Raw genomic sequence first — 23,983 nt, forward strand, 5'->3', positions numbered from 1 at the left:
CGTCTCGGTCTGGGGCTCCACGATCTAAGATCTGGCCTCTTGGGGCATCAATGATCATGAGAAAGGTGAGGAGTCAGCCAATAACTACTACACAGGAGGGACTTGTTAATGATCTGAAAGCAGCTGGGACCACAGTCACCAAGAAAACTATTGGTAACACACTACGCCGTAATGGATTAAAATCCTGCAGCGCCCGCAAGGGTCCCCTGCTCAAGAAAGCACATGTTCAGGCCATCTGAAGTCTGCCAGTGATCCTCTGAATGATCTAGAAAAAGGCTTATCAGAAGGTAATGTGGTCAGATGAGACCAAAATCAAGATCTTAGGCATCAACTCCACATGCCGTGTTTGGAGGAAGAGAAATGCTGATGATTACCCCAAGAACACCATCCCCAGTATCAAGCATGGAGGTGGAAACATGAGGCTTTGGGGGGGTTTCTCTGCTAAGGGGACCGGGTAATTCACCTCATCGAGGGGAGGATGGAGGGGGCCATGTACCATAAAACTTTGGCTGATAACAGCCTTCCCTCAGCCAGGACATTGAAAATAGGACATGGATAGGTCTTCCAGCACGACAATGACCCAAAACATACGGCCAAGCAAATAAGGAGTGGCTAAAGAAGAAGCCCATTAAGGTGAGGGAGGGGCCTAGCCAGTCTCCGGACCTTAATCCCATAGAACATCTGTGGAGGGAGCTGAAGCTTCCAGTTACCGAGCATCAGCCTCCAAAAATTAAGGATTTTGAGAGAATCTGCAGAGAGGAGAGGACCAAAATCCCTCCTGAGATGTGGGCAAACCTGGTGACCAACTACAAAGAAGGATCTGACCTCTGTGCTGTCCAACAAGGCTTTCTCCACCAAGAACTAAGCCATGTTTTGCAAGGGTAACAAATACTTATTTCCCACCATTAAACGCACATTAATTTATCTTTTTTTGTAACTACATTTCTGGATTCTTTTTTTTTTTATATTCTGTCTCTCACTGTTAAAATAAACCTACCATTTAAAGTACAGACTGTTCATTTCTTTGTAAGTGGGCAAACTAACTAAATTGGCAGGGGATCAAATACTTTGACTACAAAGTATTCAGCGTGCAGATCTTTGTGTTCACAGTAAAAGTGTAGTTAATGAATGTTGTGTATTGGTCTTAAAGGTCCCCTATTATGCAAAATGCACTTTTTGATGTCTTTATACATAAATATTTGTTTCCGGTGTGTAAGTAACTCACAAAATGTCAGAAAATACAACCCTTTCTCTTTTCCGCCCTACCCGCAAAACGGGGGTACAAACGAGCTGATCCAGATTTCCTTCGGTTATATTATTCAAATATAGGATAATAGGAGAGCTTTAATGAATGTTTAGACTTGGGTTAGCATGTAAGTAAGTGGTAACTACATCTGTGCTAACCAGTGGCGGGCCGTGCATTTCACACCTAGGCCTTCAGTGATGTCCTACACAGTCCTACCTGAATTATTCCACCTCTTAATACCATCATTATGACGCCATGGCTCTAGAAACTATACATTTAGACAGAAACGCAGTATAACCGGGCGTTGCATCACCTTAACATAGTCAAGTACAACAGAGTTATATTAATATTTCCGAAGCATTTATAATCAATACATCAGCATTTACAGTTAACTTAATTAATCAGATTATCTGACAAACCGCTCCTTGACACCTGTGTCCGTCACATAACGCAGGACAAGTGCCAGCTGTGCTACATTACCCACATCTGACGTCTCGTCCACCATAACAGCGACAAAGGGTGCTTTTTTAATCTTCATTTTGATCTCTTCTCCCATCACTTCAGCAATAGCATAAATCAGGTCGTTTTGTATTTTGCCTGACGTCCCAGTAAACATGTTGTTTGTGTGCAGGTGGTAATGCAAATCTGTGCTGTTCTCAGCAAGACAAGAAAGAAGCTCCACGTAGCCTAGTTTCCTCTGTTTCTGGACTCGGCGCTTTCATCGTGTCCCCTAAATGAAAGTTCCTGTTTACCCAAAAACAGGACACAATCAATCAGTCTTTCAATATTTCCCTATTTTTGTTCACCCTTTCGTTGTGGAGCTCCGTTTCCCTGGGCACTTGTTCGTTGAGCTGTAGATCCACTCGGGTGTCCCCAAAGGTTTTCAAAAGCACCAGTGCTTCCAAGTGCCCAGCCGTGCTTTGGTGTCTCGTTGCTGCCTTGGTTAGACAACTCAAGTTTGCAAATTTAGTGTGGCTCCAAACACCAAATCGATCAGTTGCAAATACCAGGCATTCCCGGCAGTACAATTTGCAGTGCCTCTCGGAGGCTGTGAGCCAGGGGTACCGCTCGTAGTTTCCCTGCTGTGCTAGGCTCGCTAGCGTTGGAGTTGGTCGTTCCCTTTTCAAGATGTGTAGCTTTACTTGAAAAGTTCGTTTTGAAAATGGCGTTGTTATTATATCTTCGACCAAATTGATCTCTTCTCCTCCTTCAGCCATTGTGGGTTGAAAAAAATAGCTTGTAGAAATCTACACAAATTAGCTCGCTCAAGTTCTAGTTATGTTTGCTAGCTTTGCCCATAGACTGTATGGCTCTGCCTACTGCCTAGCTCTGCCTCTCAATAGTGCGTATCCAATCAGAAGATGTGCACGTGCTAACGTTAGCGTACGCCTGCTAGCTGGCCCGTTGTCGCCACCTCGAAATCTGATTGGTTAACGCCACAATTTTGTTTGCGTTCACTTTAAGCTACAGCCGCCCGCACTGTTGATTCTGAAGGCCTAAGGGCAGATTTCTTTGACCCTAGCAACACATTATGGCTGAAATATGATTGGATAAAAGCTCTAACATAAAGGCCAGCCCTCCAAATCTCGTTCTGAGGCTGGAAGCAGCGCAGCCAAGACGAACGCTATAAAATGAAGAGAATAGACTATGGGGAATAATTTAATACGTATTTGTGGAAAAAATATATCAAAATTTAATTTATATTCTGATGATGTTTAGGCCAGCAGAGAAGGCCTTGCTGGCCCTGACGGCCCACCACTGGTGCTAACTGACGCCATCTTTTGGTCGAACCAATGGGGGAAAAAATGTTGTTCAGCCAGGCTCTAATAGTGTACTGGGAAGGTTGTCACTTTTAAGGCTGATAAGTTCATTGGCTTATTTTGGTGGTAAATGTTGAAGGCACCTTATTCCTAGTGAATGATTATGGCTTTAATTATAGTAACCAAAACAAATTGATGTTATTTGAAGAAACAGAGGTGTTTTCTGAATATAAGGAAAGGAATCATACCAAGCTTGTTTTGACGGGAGGGGATCTAAATCTGACACCTGATAATGGCAATATAATGTCCTTCTAAATATAGTATTAATTAATGGAACACTATTTTACAAGATTTTTAAAATTCCAACGCCTCATAGATATTGAGAGGGACGGAAATCCAAATTTCAACCAATTTTCATGAATCAAACCAAATGGTATTTGCAAATCCAGAATAGATTTGCAAATACCATTTACAGATGTAAGATGTATCACTGTGTAATACATCTTACATTAAACCCAGAAAATAGGACTACATTTAAAAACGATTATTGGACATTTTTTGCAGATCTTTTCAAAGATGAGGAGTTTATCAAAATGGTTAGAGACCTTATACAGAAAATAGAATATGACATGAGCATAAATAGTTCTAGCAGTCGGTGAAAATATTTTAAATTCACGGTGAGGGAGTTTTCAATACAGTATAGTAAATCCAAAAATAACAGAAGCAGTATGAGATCCAGTTGGTGCAGAAAATAAGTAAGTAATTGTTTCAATAAGACTGTATTTTCCGATGATGATAAAAGTAATTTCATTGGCCTACAGACTAAACTAGATCATTTAAACTGAAAGGAAGCCCAAGGTGCTTATGCAAGATCCTGAGCTAAATGGGTAGAGGAAGGCGAAAGAAATACATCTTATTTCAGTGGATTAGAAAAAAGGAGAAAACAATGATTAGCACTGATATTGAATATGCAGATCATAGAATGATATCTGAAGAAATGTATCAATTCTACTCAAATCTTTATTCTTCTGAATATTCTACTAATGATTTGGATGTCTTTCTAGAAAGTATAGGTTCCCATATCCCCAAAATAGACTTAGCTTTTACAGAAATGTGTGAATCTGAGATCAGAATGACAGAATAAGATGAAGTGGTTAAGAGGATAGCAGTAGGAAAGGCACCACGACAAGACGGTTTGACATCTCATTTTTACACATTGTTCTGGGAGGATTTGAGAATCTTTTTATTTGAAGCTTTAAAACACATATTGAACAATATGACAACTACATTGTAACAGGGACTAATAACTCTCATTTCTAAACAAGGTAAAGCCATTCTATTGAATACTGACTATAAATTGTTTATATATGTGATGGCTAGGGGTACCTGAGCCTGGGGGCCGGAGATCATAAACCCTCCACCGGCATGTTGAGAATTGGGTTTAGAAATGGACGGTATGGTGAAAGGTATGGTACTGTAGTTTGTGGTTGGTGTTGAAACCAGTTCTGGACCAGAGCAGAGCGGTGGAATGATACATTGTCCCAGATGACAATGTATTGCATCCGGTGCATTTGGTTTACTGCTGTGACGATGTTGTGCAATTAGTCCAAAGTATGTTGTAAGGGCCCATATTGGAATAAAGGAGGAGGACCCCGTTCTGTGTAATGGCAGCGCAAAGGGTGATGTTACCCCCACGTTGCCCTGGGACATTGATTATAGCCCTGTGGCCAAATATATCTCTGCCTCTCCTTCCTGCTTTTGTGAGGTTTAACCCTGCCTAATCTATGTATATTAATTCATGTGGGATTTCCTCAGCATCCATCTGTAAAACTCTCTGAAATGCAGTGAAAGACAAGATTGTGTAGTTAGAGCATAGATCTAGTATACAGTAAACTTACATGTAAAAGTATGCAGTATGCAATATCACAGTGCTAAAGAGAACAATACATACCTCCACATACTCATGCCACAGCTGTTTGACCCTCTCTGAATTCCGCTCAAAAAGCACTCAATAAATTTGTTTTATTTGAAGCTGATGCCTTTTCAGGATGCGTGCCAGTGTTGACTGAGAGACCTGATGGACAATATTGAAAATGGCATGGTCCCAGATAATTTTGACTTGAATTTCTCTGAGCCTGATAGCATTATTGGCCAAAACCATGTTAATGATCTCTCTCTCTCTCTTGTTCTTGCGTGAATATGGGCCCCTTTCCTCCTTGTCGTTCTCAACCCTCAATCCTGTGTAGAAAAAAACACATGTAACCTACTGTAAAATGTCACAGGAAGGGGTATCAAAAGTGCTGATATGGTGCATACAATAAGCAGCTGATTACTGTAGACAGATTTCTTTTTACCTGTTTGCTAGTCTCAATGTCCTAATGACAGATGCCACTGTATGTCTGCTAAGATTTGGCTGAACTCTTAGTCCAGCCTCCCTCAGCGTCAATCCGTGGTTCACGACATGGTCAACTAGTGTTGCACAAATTTAATTTGATAAATGTGGTCCTCTTCTTCTTTGAGCACGTTCTCCTCCTGCTTCATATTGTAGCGACCCTGCAGTGCTGACAGGGGAGAGACTCACAAAGGGGGGAAGGATTGTTGGGGTTGAAGACGTTGCCCTAGTTAGCCGGATAGGTCAGGTAGAAAAAGGGGGTGGGAAAAAGGAGACCGGAAGGAGTGTGGAGCGGCGGAGCGGGAGATAGCGGGAGAGGGAGAGAAAAAGACAATTGGACAAGCACGTTTTGCCGCCGACCTTATCTAGCCTTTGTTGTTTTGGGCGGTCTTCCAACCCCGGAATTTATTCTGTTGTAGGGTAATAAAACCTGGTTCACCGGTTCAACTAAAACCTTTGTGTCCTCCTCTTTGAACTAGGCAGCCACCCGTGCGGCGGAGCCGCGAATGCTACATTGGTGTCTGAAGTGGGTCTATGACGTGCATGTCAAAGGTCAGGATTTCCAGGCTGGGGACCTTGCCTGGGTGTATGGACCAAAGAGAGTGAAGGGCCGTTGCCCTAAGCTGGACAGTACATGGGTGGGCCCCTGCTATGTGGTTGAGAGAGTGGGGGAGGTGGTTTATCGGGTCAAACTGGTTCCCAGAGGGCGCACAGTGGTACTGCACCGGGATAGGATGGCACCTTACAAAGGGGACCAGCAGCCAGCCTTTCCTGTGACCCCTACCAGAGCACGGCTCAGGCCCCCCCGCCGCAGGAGAGACCCACCGATGCAGCCACTGGATGTCCTTCAAGGGGAGGTGGTGACCCCGCTGGGAGCAATAGTGCCACGGAATACTACTCCACAAGTAAATCATGGAGTAAGGAGGTCGCAGAGGGAGCGGCGGATGCCGGATCGCTTTCAAGGTGTTGCTCTTCCTCGGGGACGAGGAATTACCGGGGGGGGGGGGCAATGTAGCGACCCTGCAGTGCTGACAGGGGAGAGACTCACAAAGGGGGGAAGGGTTGTTGGGGGGAAGACGTTGCCCTAGTTAGCCGGATAGGTCAGGTAGAAAAAGGGGGAGGGAAAAAGGAGACCGGAAGGAGTGTGGAGTGGCGGAGCGGGAGATAGCAGGAGAGGGAGAGAAAAAGACAATTGGACAAGCACGTTTTGCCGCCGACCTTATCTAGCCTTTGTTGTTTTGGGCAGTCTTTCAACCCCAGAATTTAGTCTGTTGTAAGGTAATAAAACCCGGTTCACCGGTTCAACTAAAACCTTCGTGTCCTCCTCTTTGAACTAGTTAGCCACCCGTGCGGCGGAGCCACGAACGCTACAATATGTTTGCACACCTGATGGTTATTTACGAATTGGCTCATAGGTGTGGTAATTTGACAGTCAGTGCTTTAGAATTGCAAGGAAGTGACATCTTGATATACTTCTGTGTCTAATTTATACTATTTATTATGAGGGGCCGTTTAGGCCATAACACACTGGAATTCTCTCCCCTTCCCACTGAAACTGTCTCTGCACACTGAAAAAAATATTTCACGGCACACTGGAAATAACTTTCATATATATTAATGGGTGCCAAAACACACTGGAATACTTGCCTCCACACTGTAGAATTGCACAATAAAAGCACAAGAGAGAGAGAGAGAGAGAGAGAGAGAGAGAGAGAGAGAGAGAGGGAGTGGGGGCGCGAGAGCATTTTTTAGTGTAACCGGAAGGCATTTCAGTGCGTCCGGAAGGGCATTAGACTAGTAGGCCTAGTGAGAAGAACATGACATTTCAGCGTTATTTCATTGCATATTTTTTTTGTGTTTCAATATGAAGGTGCAACTTTTTTATATTTTGATCAGTCTGCAGGCCTTATTCGTTATTGGCAATCGCGAGTACATCGTTTATTTTTTATTTAAAAAGGTTTAGAGAAAAAAATAAAATGAAGTCTTATAATGAACTAAAACAAGTTAATCGAGGAATTCATGGAGTGCTAGGTCATGAAGACAAGTTATGGCACAGATATTAAAAAAATAAACTCGTCCGGGTTAAGCTTGGTGTCTTTGAATATTTGAATAAACCGTTTCCTGTTTGTTCTAAACTGCCATAGACACACATGAGTTTGCAAACTGGCGCGTTTTTATTTATTGCAAGCATGGCCGACAGAAGGACCGAAGAAATAATCGGCGAAGCAATCGGCGTATTAAGAGGTCTCTTAGGTACTTCTAATGTAATAAGTACAATTTCAACTGCCATCAACAATACCAACGCTACGCAGGCAAATGGGCAAAATTTGGAAAACGTGAATGCGGAGATTAGAAATGCTTTCAGACCACGTACAGTTAGAACTAGCAATCCCTTGCCATCAATGCCATCAACGCCATCAACATCGACACTGGAAACCCCTAGATTTGAGGCCAGGCGGTTCAGCACCTGGAATTCCAGAGGAAAGTCGGTGAAAAGGTAAGACCGTTTTTGTCATTGATATGGCCTAACAGACACTTCAGCATGCTGAAACAGATTTTTCATCATTAAACCATTATACATATAACGGAGATGAAGCTGGGAAGCACTAGCCTAGCGAGCAGGTGTATGCTGTCCATGCTGAACCAGCCTTTTCTCCTTTATTTTATGCCTTGTCCTGTTCGGGATGCACCGTAGTGTCGTGTAGGCCTATTATCATTCTAGAACTACCATTTTGCGTTCACTCAGTGCCAAATCAGAAATAGTCCAGCTTAGCACCAGCTCATGTGTAACGGAGGCCAACTAGCAGAGTGTGGCGTGGAACGTTAGTAAACCTTCCTCCCAAAGTACAGTACGTTTTGCAGCTAAAAATGTCTATTTCTGGACTAATGAATACTTAGTATTTGATGGTGGTGGTAAGTAGCCTATTCATGAAAAAAGGTGCCATTTGTGAATGGGCAGTATGAATTCTGGAAATAAACAACTAAAAATATTCCACAGTGCACAAGAAGCAGCACTCCTTTTTCATGCTTTCTTTCTGATTTGTTCTGGATGACTACCCCTAGCTAAGCTACGTCAGCAGGTGATAGGCACCACCTCATACCTGCAGGGGTTTGAGACTGAAAATGCCCAGCACATGTGACCAACAATTCAGCTGGTTAGCCTGACAAGAGAGAAATGGTCTTTATACACCACCTACAGAATAACTATTTTGGGGGGTGTTTTTTGTTAGTACCTTTCATTACCACCCATTGCATAGTATGGAAATTCACAATGATTGTTGCTGATAATATTGATCTTTTTTGATCAATTTGATCTCAAGGGTAATATCGCAAATGTCTCTGTCACTATGTCATAGTGCATTCATGTAGTGGTTTGGGGAGTCTTTGATTTTGATTGTTTTTGTCATGTTGTCCTAAGTATGTTGATGTTCTATATCCTTTTTTTTTTACAGAACAAAGCCGGGAATACACCGGGCTTTTCATAAAGATGTTATCCTGCTGCCTTCAGCTGATGACAGCAGTGTCGTGAAACATGCAAAGAAATCAGTGCTGCACCAGAGAGGCTACATACTGAATGCCTTTGAATTTGAAAAGGCATGGGACAGCACAGAGGTGATGGCCAGGCTTAGGCAGGCATTTGCAGCTAAGGTGTGCCTTCCTAATAATGTCAGGTAAGTACTGAAGTGGACAACAGTCCATTTTGTTGTGTTGAGAGAAGTTAAGCCAGGGATGTCAAACCCGAATGTGTATTAGAGTTGGCCCACATACCACCAATACACTGCTCCCAAAAAATAATAAAGGGAACACCAAAACAAAGCAATGCAACTTCAAGTCAACCATACTTCTGTGATACCAGCCTGTCTAGTTAGGAAGCAACACTCATCATGAATCCATTTCGACAACTGCTGTGCCAATTTAACAAGGCATGGGTAGAAATTAGCGGTAATAACCAAAATGTGCCCAAAGTAGACTTATTCTGCAGGTGGTGTCCACAGACCAATTCTCTTTTTTCATTCTGTCTGGTTGATTGACACCGCCTCGTGGTACCTCCAGGGATGGGACACTGACAAAATGCACTTGTGACTAATACAAATAAGCTAGAAATGATTAAAAAAAAGAGAAATGGGCTGTGGCCCCCACCTGCAGAATAACGGCATATTCTGTTTTGGGGAGCTTATTTTGGTTATTACCTTTAATTTGTATCCATTGCATGCCAAAATGGTTGTTGATTCCTAACTGGAAAGGCTGATGTAACAGAAGTGTGATTGACTTGGAGTAGCATTGCATTGTTTTTGGTATTCCCTCAGAGTGTTTTAAAGAGTGCATTTCTTTTAAAATATATATTGAGTTCAGCCCATCACTTCGGCCTGTGTACTTTATCGTTCATTATTTTTTACTCTGTGGCCGGTTATGTGACTGTGCTGTATGTAATGTATGTGTTGCTTCATCAAACTCTTAATCTGCATTAGCTTACAGATCCTCATGCCCTGTGGCAACAAGCTTGTTCCTCCATCACTGTCTGAGGGCCAAAAGCTGGATGCAACCCTCATACAGAAAATATTCAAAAGGGCATCTTTATACCTGCGGCCTTCCCTTTCACTTGAGGTAAGTATGATTCTGTTGAAGCCTGGTGGTCATTGTGCTGAAAAAGCCTCCAGTTAGAAAGTTGAAAATGAGAGTTCATCTTTCATGACGACAATTAGCCTAATCAAATGCCTACATCAACAAAAGAATGGCTTCACCAGAATAAGATTTGAGATTTTGTGTAAAAAAGATGGTTCACCCACTTTTCCACAAATTTGCCCCTTGGACTTCTGTTTTCTGAAAATGGTATTAGTCTTCTATGCTTAAAACCTACATACCGTAAAATTTTTTGTTCTCAAGTGTTTGAGTGATGACGGCTCATATAGTGATGACAGTTCCGAGGTAGAGGACGACCTCATGGAAGACATTTCTGCCAGCAGCCAGCAGCCATCCTCGTGCACCACACCACCCCCACAAGCACCACCTCAGCAGCCACCTCAACAGCCACCTCAACAGCCACCTCAGCAGCCACCTCAACAGCCACCTCAACAGCCACCTCAACAGCCACCACAGCAGCCACCACAGCAGCCACCACTGCAGCCACCACTGCAGCCACCAGTGAATGACCAGGCAGGATATCATCCAGATAATTACTATAGTGCATATGTCGACATCATTGAAGATTTGGCGGAGGAGGAAGACGGTGAACTGTTACATGCTATAGTCGTTAGCATGCAAGACCAGACGTAAGTGTGAGATCACCTTTGACACATTCCATAACTTGCTGGTGCGCTTCAGACTCCGCAACCTGACCCATCAATCAGTAAATAACAGATAGTGACATGCTTTGTCCTTGTGGCGTAGAAGAGGCCATGTGGACAGCCATGGCCAGGTGGAGAATTGGTGGAGTCTCAGTCACTTGTTTTGTAGGCTATAAATGTAAACTGAGTAGCAATTGCTGATACCGCTAATAATGATAAAATCAGAATCATGACAATGTTGTTTCAATCGTGATAAGAAAATGTCGCCATATCACCCTCCCTTACATTGCATTACATTGTGAAAATCAACTAGTTGTAAATGTGTGTGCAATTCTCTCTTCTCTCTTGAAGGCTCCCCAAAGAAGATGTCCCAGTCAGTGACATTCTGAAGGAATTGGCAGAGAAAATCGATAGCATTGGAATTTCAAGATTCAACATAAATCGCTCCAATGTTCTTGACGGGGCCATACGGGGTCTTAAAAGGTTGACATTCAGCCCATGCAATACTTTGAATGTGAGATTTTCTGACGATAAGGGGGCGACTGAGGAAGCTATTGACCTTGGGGGGCCAAGAAGAGAATTTCTTCGCCTTCTAATGCAAACCCTGTCAGAGTCCGAGATGTTTGAGGGACGCGAAGGCCATCGCAACTTGGCTCTAGATTTCAGAGGTTTGTTTACCATAATTATATGGAATTATTGAAGAATTTAATTGTTGTGCTTCTACGCTGACCATACTTGGCAAGTGATCTGCTGTACTTTCTGTTCTTTCTGTAATCTTTCTAGCTTTACGTGAGGACAAATATTTTTATGCAGGAACTGCCATTGCCCTCAGCCTGGTCCATGGCGGTCCACCGCCATGTTTTCTGTCAAAGACTCTTTTCACGGGCATATCCGAGGGAGCAGACCAGTGCCAGCCAGAGCTGGAAGACGTCACTGATTCTGATCTGCGCGACAAACTAACAAAGGTCTGTGGTTGGGGGAAGGGGGTTGCACATTTCATGCACTAATGTGTTGCTGTGTGTATCTATGTTAATTTGAAGTTGTTTCGGTTGGGTGTGTCAATGTAGAGTGGGTAGTGAACATAATGAAGCAGATTACTAGGGTTGTGGTGATGTTGATGCACTACCTAGTGTATGTGTCTTTATGCACAGAGGTGTCAAAAGTAAAAGCAGAGGTTAAAAAATGCCACAGTTTCCTTCCAACACAATTAACTTCACTGAGTAACTGGTCTACAGATACTGTAAACCAATATACCTGATGCTGCGCTGGTTGGGTCAAATTTGTAGGTTTTTGGTAGGTTCTTAGTTTATTTTTTTCAGTAACAACGTCTATCGACCTCATTAGCTACAATGGCATAACTGGTGTAACAGTTGTGTAATGTTATGTGCCAGTGTTGTACTTAAACAATACATTTACTTTTACTTTTGACACCTCTGTTTATGCACTATTCCACAGGTTTCTGAAGCCACGACACTACATGACCTGCAGCTGTCTGTGGAGCCTATCAGCGACTACTTGGCCACCGCTGGCTGCTTAAGGCTCTTAACATCCTTGACCGACAAATATCCACTGCTGGAGGACATCCTGATGTTCCACGTGGTCCATCGTGTTCGGGCACCCTTGGAGCGGTAATTTTGTTTCACGTGGTAAAATAACACATGATGCAGGGTGTCCATGGAGGATTAAAGCGATACTGCACTATAGTGAAGGTGGAAAAAGTTGTGAAATCATTCGTCTGTGTGACATTTTTTTACATCACAAAAATCTTAGCATTTGAACAGGTGTGTTCAGACTTTCTCTGGCCACAGTATGTCATAATGAAAATGCATGACATTGAGTGCTAACTGCAAGTACGTTGTTGTGACTAAAAGAAACGTCCAACAATATGGCATTGTTATGTCTTTGATATTTTATTTTTGTCGTCCCCCCCCCCCATGCAAAATGTTTAGATTCAAAGACGGGCTGAAAACCCTAGGCGTGTTGCCGAAAATACAACAGCACCCAGAGGCATTTCGCCCGCTGCTGTGCTACAACCCTCCCACGCTCACAGCCGACTCTCTGGATTGTCTCTTCACCATCAACTGGTCCGAGGATGGGAGCAACTCCCGGATTGGCGAGAACAAGACAGTGGCATTTTGGAGGGACTTCCTTCAGGATGTAGAAGGTGATTGAATTTCAATGGTGTTGAAGGCACTGGATGTTGTTGTGACACAGGACTATGAGAGGTTAAGGTCACTGAGATGAAATGAAAAGTTCATTGCCAAGGAAAATGTCATATAGGCCCAAGTAATATTACCTTACATTTTTAAAATAGGAAGTAATCTAAGTAGAAATTAACTTTTAAAGGTGCACTGTGTATGATGATGGCCAGAGAAGGTTGCAACTATGCTGCTCATTGAAACTGTGCTGCCTGTGGCCAAGTTTGATCTTTTCATGAATATTACACATATATGTATATACATAATATATACATGAATACATACACTTTCTCTGTAATCTTTCACTTTCTCTGCAATCTCAGAAGAATGTTAAGTAATGTTTACTTTTTCTTTTCTTTTTTTTTGCTGATTACATATTTGAATTGCTTTTTATACAAAATAGTTTTGATCATGAATGGTGTCACTAATGTAGTTATTGTGTTTGTGTATTATCATTTAACAGAAGAGAAGAAAATGACTTTGGAATCTATTCTTACCTTCACTACGGGGTCTAATGTGGTTCCACCGATGGGGTTCTCCCCTCAGCCATCCTTGGAATTCCTTCATGGTGGAGGAAAATATCCAATTGCAAACACTTGCATAAACTGCTTACGGCTGCCCCTTCACTCAGAATACGAGCCTTTCAAGGAGGCAATGGAGTTTGCCATCCAAAACACTTATGGATTTGGTATGGCTTAGGGTGTTTTAGGGAGGATTGCACTCAGTTTGGTTTCGTTACACAAGTGAAAGGGGAGAGAATTCCAGTGTGTTATGGCCCCTCATAGTTAGGTGTATAAATCATGCATCACACCCATGATCAAGAGCACACACACACACACACACACACACACACAGACACACACACACATGCACGGATATGCACGTACACACACACACAGATATGTACACGTACAAACACAGTGACACACACACACACATACCCACACAGATAACACACGTACAAACACACACACACACACATACCCACACAGATAACACACGTACAAACACACGCACGCACATATCCACACTTACACACGCACTCCCTCACAGTCAGTACAGTATGCAGAGACAGATGCATCTCATGTAAACACACACACAGATGTTCACACTGTTTTACAAACAAGCACTGAAATGAATAAAAACAATTCATTGTCAATGGGGTCTACTCCTGTTTTATTGTCTACTTTCCAAGAAATTAACAAGAGTAACAAACATATTTATTCCGTAGTTTCCGTCATCCTCTAAAGGATCAATTGTATGACGGATCTCTGCTATAGTAGTGTCATTTACATGAAAATCGTTATCAGGAACTTCTACGACGCTGTTGAATTGGAGTTCAGGAGATGTTTCACGGTAAGCAGCACCTTGGGATCCGACTGGTGCAAAGACACCATTGACCCCTGTGATGTCCTGGCCTGCATTCCTGATGATGCCAGAGAACCAAAGCTGGAGTGGGGTCCTACATCTTTCAGTCGATAAAGCATGATTATTCCACTGATTACGGAAGTCACTCGCAGCCCGTTGTATTCGTGGTACATAAATGTAATGCAGTGCGAACAGGTGCAACTCCGACAATGAGTCTAAATAGTTTCGGTTTTCCATAAAGGTGAAAAGTTCGACATAAAAATAAGAGACAACACGATTCAGCTCAGCCCAAAGTCTTTCTATTCTTTGGTTATGCACGCTGCGGCCTGCAATGACACTTCCTCGATGCAATCCTCTTCTGCTCAGCATGAAACGCGCAACCTCTAAGTTTTCAGTTCCACGGTCGCAACGGACTCTTGATGGAAGCCCAAAGTCCAGCACTCCCTCTTCAAACAGCGTCAGCACACTAGAACCCCTATTGTTTGTTAAACAGCGTAGATATATTATGGTTCGACTATACCCGTCCACACATCCGTGGAACACCAATCTCCAATGGATTAATTTGTGGTTTGAATCAATGTGCCTGCAAATAAAGACAAGGGAAAGGGGCATCAGTTCAACGTAGGCTATGGCCAACACGTTTGTATTTTAAAGTGCTTTGCAGTTTGACAGCAGCCTCAATGGTAGGCTATGACACGACTGGCACAAAGTCATTCGGACACTCGACAGTGCTGTCATTACAATAGTAGACTAACTCACCATAATTCATTCGGACCACGAACACAGTAGGTCCTGCGGCGAATGGCCTGTCGGTGACGTACACTTCGCCCCACTGGGTCAATGGTTTGTAGAGCTTCCCGAACTCTCCTGCGCTGAATACGAATCCCCATGTGGCGCAGACTGGCCCGTACGTAGATCTCGCCAGCATTCGGCGTAGTATCCAGTATGTGTCTGATGGTTGACAGCAGGTTCTCCCTTGACAGTTCACTGTATTGAAGAGGTGGTATACCCAAGCGTTGTCGGTGGCGGTACAAGGTCCGGCGCGCAATGCCAAAAAGCGAGGCTATTCCTTGCCAGTTAAGCCCAAGACCCATGCACAACTCTATCTGTTCTGCTGTCAAATCGTACCGTGGGCGACCAGTGCCGCTTCTATTAATAGGTGGTACAATGGTCATTTCTCTCGGAAGATCGTCATCGACCTGTTGCAGAACAGCCATCATGCACTGATATAATTGTTCAAGTAAAATTGTACACGGTCTTCCCTCCAATGTATCATGTTGCCGTACAATGTTTGTTATGTGGAATATTGTCCTAGCATGGGCTTCAAGTTCACGAAAACACCTCACATTTGGATATACCTGAATTCTTTCGAGACAATGTAGAATTTGCGAAAATATCTCAATAACATCTTCGTTGTTTGACCTAACTGATACGTGACATGCGAGGAAAATTATTATTACAATTATCTGTTTGTGCATAATTTTATGCTTTTGTCGTAGGCTACCTGAACTCGTACAATGAACCTGTTATCGTCTAATGGCTTTCCGGACGCACTGACATGCCTTCCGGTTACACTGAAATGCCTTCCGGTTACACTGAAATGCCTTCCGGTTACACTGAAATGCCTTCCGGACACACTGAAAAATGCTCGCGCGCTTCCCCCCCCCCCCCCCCCCCTCTCTCACTCTCTCACACACACACACACACACACACACACGCACACAGACATTCTCTCTCTCTCTCTCTCTCTCTCTCTCTCTCTCTCTCTCTCTCTCTCTCACTCACTCACTCACTCACTCACTCACTCACTTGTGCTGTTATTGTGCAAATCTAGTGTGGAGGCAAGTATTCCAGTGTGTTTTGGCACCCATTAATATGAAAGTTTTTTTCAGTGTGCAGTGAAATATTTTTTTCAGTGTGCAGAGACAGTTTCAGTGGGAAGGGGAGAGAATTCCAGTGTGTTTTGACACCCATTAATATATATGAAAGTTATTTCCAGTGTGCCGTGAAATATTTTTTCAGTGTGCAGAGACAGTTTCAGTGGGAAGGGGAGAGAATTCCAGTGTGTTATGGCCTAAACGGCCCCTCATAATTTATACAAGTCCAGCAGTGGCCCAGTCAGTAGGGGCTTGGACTGGGAATCGTAGGGTCGCCGGTTCAAGTCCCCGAACAGACTTGAAATATGGAAAGTGGACTGCTACTTGGAGAGGTCCCAGTTCACCTCTTAGGCCCTGCTGTGGTGCCCTTGAGCAAGGCACCAGACACCTCCAATCCCCCCTCCCCATTGCTCCCCGTGCGCTGCACAATAGCTGCCCACTGCTCCTAGTACTAGGATGGGTTAAATGCAGAGGACCAATTTCACTGTGTGTGCTTGGCTGTGTGCATGTATGTGACAATAAAGAGGGTTTTGCAAATCACTTGTTTTGCAAAAAGTGTGAGGCTGACTTTGTGCTTACAGTGGTGCAAATCTGGGTTGATGTTTTGCTCCTTGAGTGTAAGGTTTTGAAAATTGTGTAATACTTTTGATTTTAGTTTATGCAATCGAAAAAAATTGTAAGAGCTCAACCTGTCATTTTTTATAATTCCTATTTTGTGGAGATGTCAAAGTGTCTTCACAGGAAAACCTTTGCACTCAAGAAATCAAACAATTGTTTGTTTATACATTTTAAGAATGTGTCGTGTATTAAATCTGTTCATACATACAGTTAGTTAATTCGGTTCATAATACAGCTAGTTACTCTCTGAGGTCATGGAGAGTGCAGAGAAGATGTCGTTCACGGGCCATATGGTGGGCAGTCGGATGTTGTATAACAACCTCCGAAATACGTTAGGGGGCCCCTATGAACAGACACGTCACTTAGTGAGGCATACATTTTTATTACCTCCTGTGAGCACGCACACTTTGGATACGCACACACATTTTCTCCTATAAAGTGTATGCACAAAGACTGTTCAGGGGGACTTCCACGATTGGGTCTGGAACCTCGTATTGCCCGTGTTGGTGTATGATACTATGCTGTTGTAATAAACCTTATTATATACAAGCTGGTGTCTACGGAGACTTCGTCATCATCTTCACAAACATCGCTATAAAATATACCTCAAATGGCTTTTATATTTTTTTTGCAAATTTATTGTTAATTATTTATTCTTATTTTGATCTTCAATATATGATAAAAAGGTTTGTATAAGTAAATGTATACCAAAGGAAGGAGGAAATCCTTTGTTGCAACACACACACACACACACACACACACACACCAGGTCTCTGTGACATTAGTGCGATTTTTGCTGAGAGGAGTCTGTTGTGAATCAGAGAAACATTTAAAACTTCATGAAAATACTGACTCATGACTGAAATGTTCTCATGGTGAGGGGGAGGTGGTTGTTTATACCCAGGGGGACATAACACACACATATTTTCCAGACATAACCTTTTCGTGTTCAGATTTTTAGTTTTTTGTTAAACCTAATAAGTAATTTCAGAATCTTTTGGCAATGCTAATTAATAGACTCATCTTTTTTAACATACAGACTCTCAGGCTGATATATTTCAAAATGGAGAATAACTTCACCATTAACGCCCAATGTGACTATGTCAGAAATATTTTCTATATGGTCTATTCATTCTTTTTTATGTTCCTCATTATTTTCCATGAAGTAGAAATGGGTAAGGGTTCTTACAGGTTTGTTACCGTTGTGGTCAAATTTCCTGTTTGTGATAAAAGTTTCACACCATTTCTGCTGCCGTTTTCCCACTTCGAGTTCCAGTGTGAGTGATTCTCTACTTTCGCTGTGGATTTATCCTGCCCTGAACTCAGAGGCAACATCAGTTCTCCTGAGTGTTTCCGTGGAGGATTTTGAGTTGGACATTGCAAATAGCTTATTATACATATACCTGCTTCTAGTTTAAGTCTTTACAAACTGTACTCTGATATATTGGGTCAACGTATTCAGACTTAGTCTTTTTTATTTTTTATTTTAGATATCCCCTTGGTGCACAATTATTAGGCAAATTGTATTTTTGAGGATTATTTTAATGATTGAACAACTACAGAGCTCTCGGTCAATCCAAAACGTAAATAAACCTGAAACCGGAAGATTTAAGAAAGTAAAAGTTAGGTTTTGGCATTCTTAGGACAATATCTAAGCACAATTACTGGGCAACAAGGAAAAACGTATCGGTTCCCATCTCACTTGTTTACTTCCACCAATTAAAGTGAGAATAATAAACAAACAACTCAAAATGTACAAATAAACATTTCTGCCATAAAAAAAAAAAAAAAAACAGATACCAGATGTCATTATTATTCCCTCTTTAAGAACTTTACTGGCTAGCGACACAGAGGAGTACTTCAGTGCATGTGATGGAAAATTGTCCTGCAGAAGATCCTGGTCTTCTTAAAGATGCAGACTTCTTCCTGTACCACTGAGGGAAGAATGGGTCTTCTAAAAACTGGCAGTAGGTTCGGGAGTAGATGAGTCCATCTTCAACCAGAAAGGGTCCAACTAGCTCCTCTTATTTTTTTTCCTTCAGAGCAAAGAAATACTGGCAGTAAACTGTATTCTGCCATTGCAGCGCGTAACTATGCAACGCTAGACAGGTAGCTAGCAACTTGAATCCTCCAATAACCACAAGGCTTGGCTTTTCTTGAAGTTTACTGAAAGATTTTGATTGTGAAACTGGAAATACAAAACAGAAAAATACATTAGTACACAGCATCTGTATGTAATGTTACTAAATACTTATTAAATGGAAGTGCAATAAACACGCACACATTTAAATGCAATAAGCCTATACATAGTGAGTTGACAATACTGCTACGATAAGCAGGCTAAATGTAAAGCTAACAGCTAATTGCTTGCTAAATGAAGCATCTTCTAACAATCTCTATAAATACAGAGAAAATGTTACAGACTTACATTTTCTACAACATATGAAAGTTACACAGGTTATACATTATGGCCTTGTACTTACAGATAAACAGTATCCAAAGCAAAAGCTTAAATAGAAATGAACTCTGCAGCACCAGGGGCCTGTACTACGAACGGAGTTCAACCTACTTAGAACTAACTCAGGGTTTCCGCGGTAACCCGGGGTTGACTAAACCTGGACATCTTGATTGGTCTTAAACGGTACTACGACGCTGATTATGAAGTTGATCAGCTGAACCTGTGTTCACTCAACCAGAGTTACTGCGCGTTCACATAAAAGGGGTGGTACCAGCGCAAAAAAACACTCTCGATCATGGCGGGCTCTCCCTATTTCACAGAAGAGGAATGCGAGATCATAATGAGGAGTTATGAAGAGTATAAACCGACCCTGGCTGCTAAATCCAACACCGCGGCAGCAAACAAGGCGCGACTGGGGTGTTGGCAGCAAATTACAGACCGCGTAAATTCGTAAGTAGGCCTATTTCTTTACTTCTATATGTCCGTTAAAATAATCCCAACCTGAATACAGTATGTCAGGACGATGTACAATAACAGTCGGAACGTTACTGTATCGTATGTGCAACCACAAATGAAGCAGGACAACTGAATGTTTAGTCCCCTTCACTAATTCTGTGTATGTCCCTTAAATACTTCCAGAGGTACCAGCAGCGCCAAACGGACCTGGCAGCAGGTGAAGATGAAGTACAAAAACATCATTCAGAATGGTAAGTAAGAATGTGTGTGTGTGTGTGTGTGTGTGTGTGTGTGTGTGTGTGTGTGTGTGTGTGTGTGTGTGTGTGTGTGTGTGTGTGTGTGTGTGTGTGTGTGTGTGTGTGTGTGTGTGTGTGTGTGTGTGTGTGTGTGTGTGTGTGTCTTGTCAGAGAGAGCTAAATGTGTCTGTCTTTAACAGCCAACAAGAAGAAGGTAGAAATAAGGCGCACAGGAGGAGGGAGGGCACCAGACTCCTTTACTCTTGCTGAAGAGTTGGCCCTAGCCAACAACAGTGGCAGGGTGATGATGGATGGGGTGGCAGGGGTACAGTCTAACCCTGGGGCAGCTGAAATGTCCACCCTCTATGTGCAAGGTAATGTATGGCATTCATCGTTCTTCATGTTAGAGTATTTTGGCTTTCTTCCCCTGAATCATCAGTAACATGTGTCTTCTGTTGCATGCAGTCGAGGGTGGAAACATCACAACCCTGCAGCCACCAGGATGCATTCATCCTCTGACACAGGTAATTCAAATGGATAACATCCATGACATGTAAATTAGGCTATGTCACCCCTAAAGTATGGGTGCAGCGTAAAATTCTGAATCTTTTCAGGATGATGATGATGATGATGATGATGACGAGACCCTCACAGCCCCCTCCGACACACACATGCAGGTTAAAACACTTTACTGCTACTATATGCCACATTAATGTCCTAGGAGGGTGAGCATCATTTGTCAGTACTGTCTGAATCAAGTGACCTGTGTCATTAATGCAATGTGTGTGTGTGTGTCTTAGGAGGACTTGGAGGAGCTTTCCCTCCTGAAGCCTCCCTCCCAGGGACCTCACAGTCAGACAAAGTACAGTTTCTCCTTCCTTGTTTAATTACTGAATATAATGCATACTAGGCTAATGTGTACAACATGGGGTGGGGGTTGTGTAGGCCACAGTGGACAATGTCCGCAGTTTATACAAGAAAGTGCTGGAGCTAGACCGCACAAAGAAGAGGCTGGAGATCAGAAAGCTGGAATTACAAATTGAAAAGCTGGAACATGAGAAGAAGGTATTGTCTTATCACTCCATTAATATATAGGCTACCCACACCCTATATGTGTGTCATTGATCTGGCTTTTCGTCACCTTTTCTTCTTGCAGGAAAGAGAGTCATCTAATAAATGAATAATATCAGAGATTGGTGTGACATGTCTTTATTTTTGTGCATTTAATTTGTGGTGTGTACAATTCATTGGAAAAACTGGTTGGTAATGGCATCCCTGACAGCACGGCCTGTTGGATGATCCAGGGTGATTGGATCAGTAATATCAGGGGGTGGGGGAGGATCATGAGGGGGCACTCTTTCCTTCCTTATTGTGGCGACATTCTGAAGAACCACACATGCTGCTATGGTTTGGCAGGCCCTGTCTGGCTTGACCCGAAGGACCTTCAGGCAGGCGAATCGGGCCTTCAATATGCCAAATGTCATTTCGATCCTGGCCCTAGTGACACTGTGTGCATGATTAAATGATCTCTGTTGCCTTGTTTGTGGATCAGGAAATGGTGTGATGAGGAACTTCATGCATGCGTAGCCACGGTCCCCCAGCAGGATTCCATCAAATTGCCCTTAGATGAAATGGAGGAAAAATTAAACAACTGTCACACTGATTTCATGTTCACTATTAAAGCATATTACTTCAGGTAAATCGATATAGGACTTTTACCTTGGTGGAATCTGTCAGACAGTGATGATTCTCTGAATATACGGGAGTCATGGACTGACCCTGGCCACCTTGCATCCAGGCTTGTGATCATATAGTGGTGATCGCATGTCATCTAAGAATATGTGCACAGGTAAGGAACATAACAGGTGAGGCATGCTGTTGCGCATGTAAATGACACCACCCCATGCAGAGGACAGGAAATCATTCTACATGACAACAGGAATTGACAGGTTGACATTACCTATTCCAATGAATCGTGGACTGTACAATGTACGCCTACTGTTAATCTGTTAGTCTTGTGTATTACCTGGACATTGATGGTGTGTTTGGACTTTCTATTCACAAAATCCCGCTCATGCTCTCCCAGGGGTGCACTGATAGGAATGTGCGTACAATCAATGGCTCCAATTACTCTTGGGAAACCTAGATATTTTGTTAGTCAAATCAGTTGCCAGTCACAATTATGAAATGTGCAAATTACCTATTTTTAGATTAGTGGCATATTACCAGCGATTGCATAGAACCCTTCTTTTATCTGACGTGCAGGCAAATGGCCAGGGAATACAACAAATGCATCCACCAGTTTAGTGAGAGCAAGTACCACCTTCCGTATCACCCGGCATACAGTGTTCTTACTCAGGTTTTCAGCATCACCGATGGAATACATATATTGTCCGCTGGCGAAATAGCGCAATGAAAGACATAACATTTGCTCGATTGTGAGGGCCTGACTTCGGCGGGTTACATTAGAGACGTCCGCCTCGAGCAGCTGGCATAGGTAACGAATTCCCTCAGCTGAGAATCTATATCTTTCATGGAGAACATCGTCCGGGTACGCCAGCGGATTCTGGCGGTCTCTAAATACCCTCGCCCTCCGAAGAGAGCCCCTCACAATCTGCGCGCCTATATCGTACGGATCGTCCAGGTATGCTGGCATTGTCTTTAGGGGACATGTCGGTGGAGGAGTGGTGTCTAAATAGGGTGTGGTTAATCGGAAACCTAGGGTTAACCAAGAACTAAAACTGGGAAGACCAGTTTTGGGATCCTACGTATATTGCCATGGCAGCATACCTCGGTTTTAACATATCCAACTTTCGTAGTATGGGTTAACCAGCAACATACGCTGCACGTGACCAAGTTACTCTCGAAGTTACCCCGGTAAGCCAGAAAACCAGCTTCGTAGTACAGGCCCCGGGAGTCGGCCGCATGTCTTGACGTCAACGTCAACATCCATTTTACCCTTACATGCACATATATCCTAGATACCGCAAACGAACACACGGGGGCAGTATAAACAAAGCAAATCAACCTTAATGATGTATATGAAATGCTTTCACTTCGAAACTATCCATCCATCCATCTTCTCCCGCTTTTCCGTCAGGGTCGCGGAGGTAACAGCTCCAGCAGAGAGCCCCAAACTTTCCTTTCCCTAGCCACATCAACCAGCTCTGACTGGGGGATTCCAAGGTGCTCCCAGGCCAGCGAAGAGATATAATCCCTCCACCTGGTCCTAGGTCTACCCCTTGGTCTCTTCCCAGCTGGACGTGCCTGGAACACCTCCCTAGGGAGGCGCCCAGGTGGCATCCTCACTAGGTGCCTGAACCACCTCAACTGGCTCCTTTCAACGTGAAGGAGCAGCGGTTCTACTCCGAGTTCCTCCCGGATGACTAAACTTCGCACCTTATCCCTAAGGGAGATGCCAGTCACCCTTTGGAGAAATCCCATTTCGCCCGTTTGTATCCGCTATCTCATTCTTTCGGTCATGACCCATCCTTCATGACCATAGGTGAGGGTAGGAACGAAGATGGCCCGGTAGACAGAGAGCTTTGCCTCCTGGCTCAGCTCTTGTTTCGTCACAACGGTGCGGTAAAGCGACTGCAGTACCGCTCCCGCTGCTCCGATTCTCCGACCCATCTCACGCTCCATTGTTCCCTCACTCGAGAACAAGACCCCGAGATACTTGAACTCCTTCACTTGGGGTAAGGCTTCATTCCCTACCTGGAGTGGACAGTCCATTGGTTTCCTGCTGAGAACCATGGCCTCAGATTTGGAGGTGCTGATCCCAGCCGCTTCACACTCGGCCGCGAACCGATCCAGTGAGTGCTGAAGGTCACAGACCGATGAAGCCATTAGGACCACATCATCTGCAAAAAGCAGAGGTGCAATCCTTAGCCCACCGAACTGCAGACCCTCTCCCCCACGAGTACGCCTAGAAATCCTGTCCATGAATATCACAAACAGGATTGGTGACAAAGCGCAGCCCTGGCGGAGGCCAACCCTCCCCCGAAATCGGTCCGACGTGCTACCGAGGACCCGGACAAAGCTCTCGCTTTGAGAGTACAGAGATTGGATGGCCCTGAGTAGAGACCC

At 43.5% G+C, this 23,983-nt stretch overlaps 3 protein-coding genes across 3 annotated transcripts; 2 read left to right on the forward strand and 1 right to left on the reverse strand.

Annotated features, from left to right (window-relative positions):
- The first annotated feature begins 7,167 nt into the window (after positions 1 to 7,167).
- Positions 7,168 to 13,999, forward strand: LOC134874822 (uncharacterized). Its single transcript, XM_063899036.1, has 9 exons — positions 7,168 to 7,895; positions 8,851 to 9,069; positions 9,868 to 10,003; positions 10,283 to 10,668; positions 11,035 to 11,351; positions 11,467 to 11,648; positions 12,139 to 12,311; positions 12,633 to 12,847; positions 13,345 to 13,999. Exons 1-9 carry the CDS (start codon positions 7,549 to 7,551, stop codon positions 13,578 to 13,580), a joined length of 2,211 nt encoding a protein of 736 aa, XP_063755106.1. The 5' UTR covers positions 7,168 to 7,548; the 3' UTR covers positions 13,581 to 13,999.
- A 5,283-nt stretch (positions 14,000 to 19,282) lies between these two features.
- On the forward strand, positions 19,283 to 20,781 carry LOC134875192 (uncharacterized). The gene is made up of 6 exons (XM_063899656.1): positions 19,283 to 19,652; positions 19,842 to 19,909; positions 20,095 to 20,268; positions 20,360 to 20,418; positions 20,509 to 20,571; positions 20,695 to 20,781. The coding sequence occupies exons 1-6, from the start codon at positions 19,498 to 19,500 to the stop codon at positions 20,779 to 20,781; spliced, it is 606 nt and encodes a 201-aa protein (XP_063755726.1). The 5' UTR covers positions 19,283 to 19,497.
- A 306-nt stretch (positions 20,782 to 21,087) lies between these two features.
- LOC134874831 (putative nuclease HARBI1) lies at positions 21,088 to 22,782 on the reverse strand. Its single transcript, XM_063899048.1, has 4 exons — positions 22,121 to 22,782; positions 21,921 to 22,036; positions 21,614 to 21,725; positions 21,088 to 21,515 (listed from the first exon to the last, which is right to left on the reverse strand). The coding sequence occupies exons 1-4, from the start codon at positions 22,548 to 22,550 to the stop codon at positions 21,139 to 21,141; spliced, it is 1,035 nt and encodes a 344-aa protein (XP_063755118.1). The 5' UTR covers positions 22,551 to 22,782; the 3' UTR covers positions 21,088 to 21,138.
- Between the last annotated feature and the right edge of the window lie 1,201 nt (positions 22,783 to 23,983).

The sequence above is a fragment of the Eleginops maclovinus genome, chromosome 13 (genome assembly GCF_036324505.1).
Source record: "Eleginops maclovinus isolate JMC-PN-2008 ecotype Puerto Natales chromosome 13, JC_Emac_rtc_rv5, whole genome shotgun sequence".
NCBI classification, from domain to species: domain Eukaryota; kingdom Metazoa; phylum Chordata; class Actinopteri; order Perciformes; family Eleginopidae; genus Eleginops; species Eleginops maclovinus.

Coding starts and splice junctions, on each gene's coding strand:
- LOC134875192 (XM_063899656.1), top strand. CDS start 19,498: ATGGCGGGCTCTCCCTATTTCACAGAAGAGGAATGCGAGATCATAATG. Junction 19,653..19,841: donor ATTACAGACCGCGTAAATTC/GTAAGTAGGCCT, acceptor AAATACTTCCAG/AGGTACCAGCAGCGCCAAAC. Junction 19,910..20,094: donor CAAAAACATCATTCAGAATG/GTAAGTAAGAAT, acceptor TGTCTTTAACAG/CCAACAAGAAGAAGGTAGAA.
- LOC134874822 (XM_063899036.1), top strand. CDS start 7,549: ATGAGTTTGCAAACTGGCGCGTTTTTATTTATTGCAAGCATGGCCGAC. Junction 7,896..8,850: donor AGAGGAAAGTCGGTGAAAAG/GTAAGACCGTTT, acceptor TTTTTTTTACAG/AACAAAGCCGGGAATACACC. Junction 12,312..12,632: donor GTTCGGGCACCCTTGGAGCG/GTAATTTTGTTT, acceptor CAAAATGTTTAG/ATTCAAAGACGGGCTGAAAA.
- LOC134874831 (XM_063899048.1), bottom strand. CDS start 22,550: ATGCCAGCATACCTGGACGATCCGTACGATATAGGCGCGCAGATTGTG. Junction 21,726..21,920: donor AACACACCATCAATGTCCAG/GTAATACACAAG, acceptor ACATATTCTTAG/ATGACATGCGATCACCACTA. Junction 21,516..21,613: donor GTCTGACAGATTCCACCAAG/GTAAAAGTCCTA, acceptor ATTTCATCTAAG/GGCAATTTGATGGAATCCTG.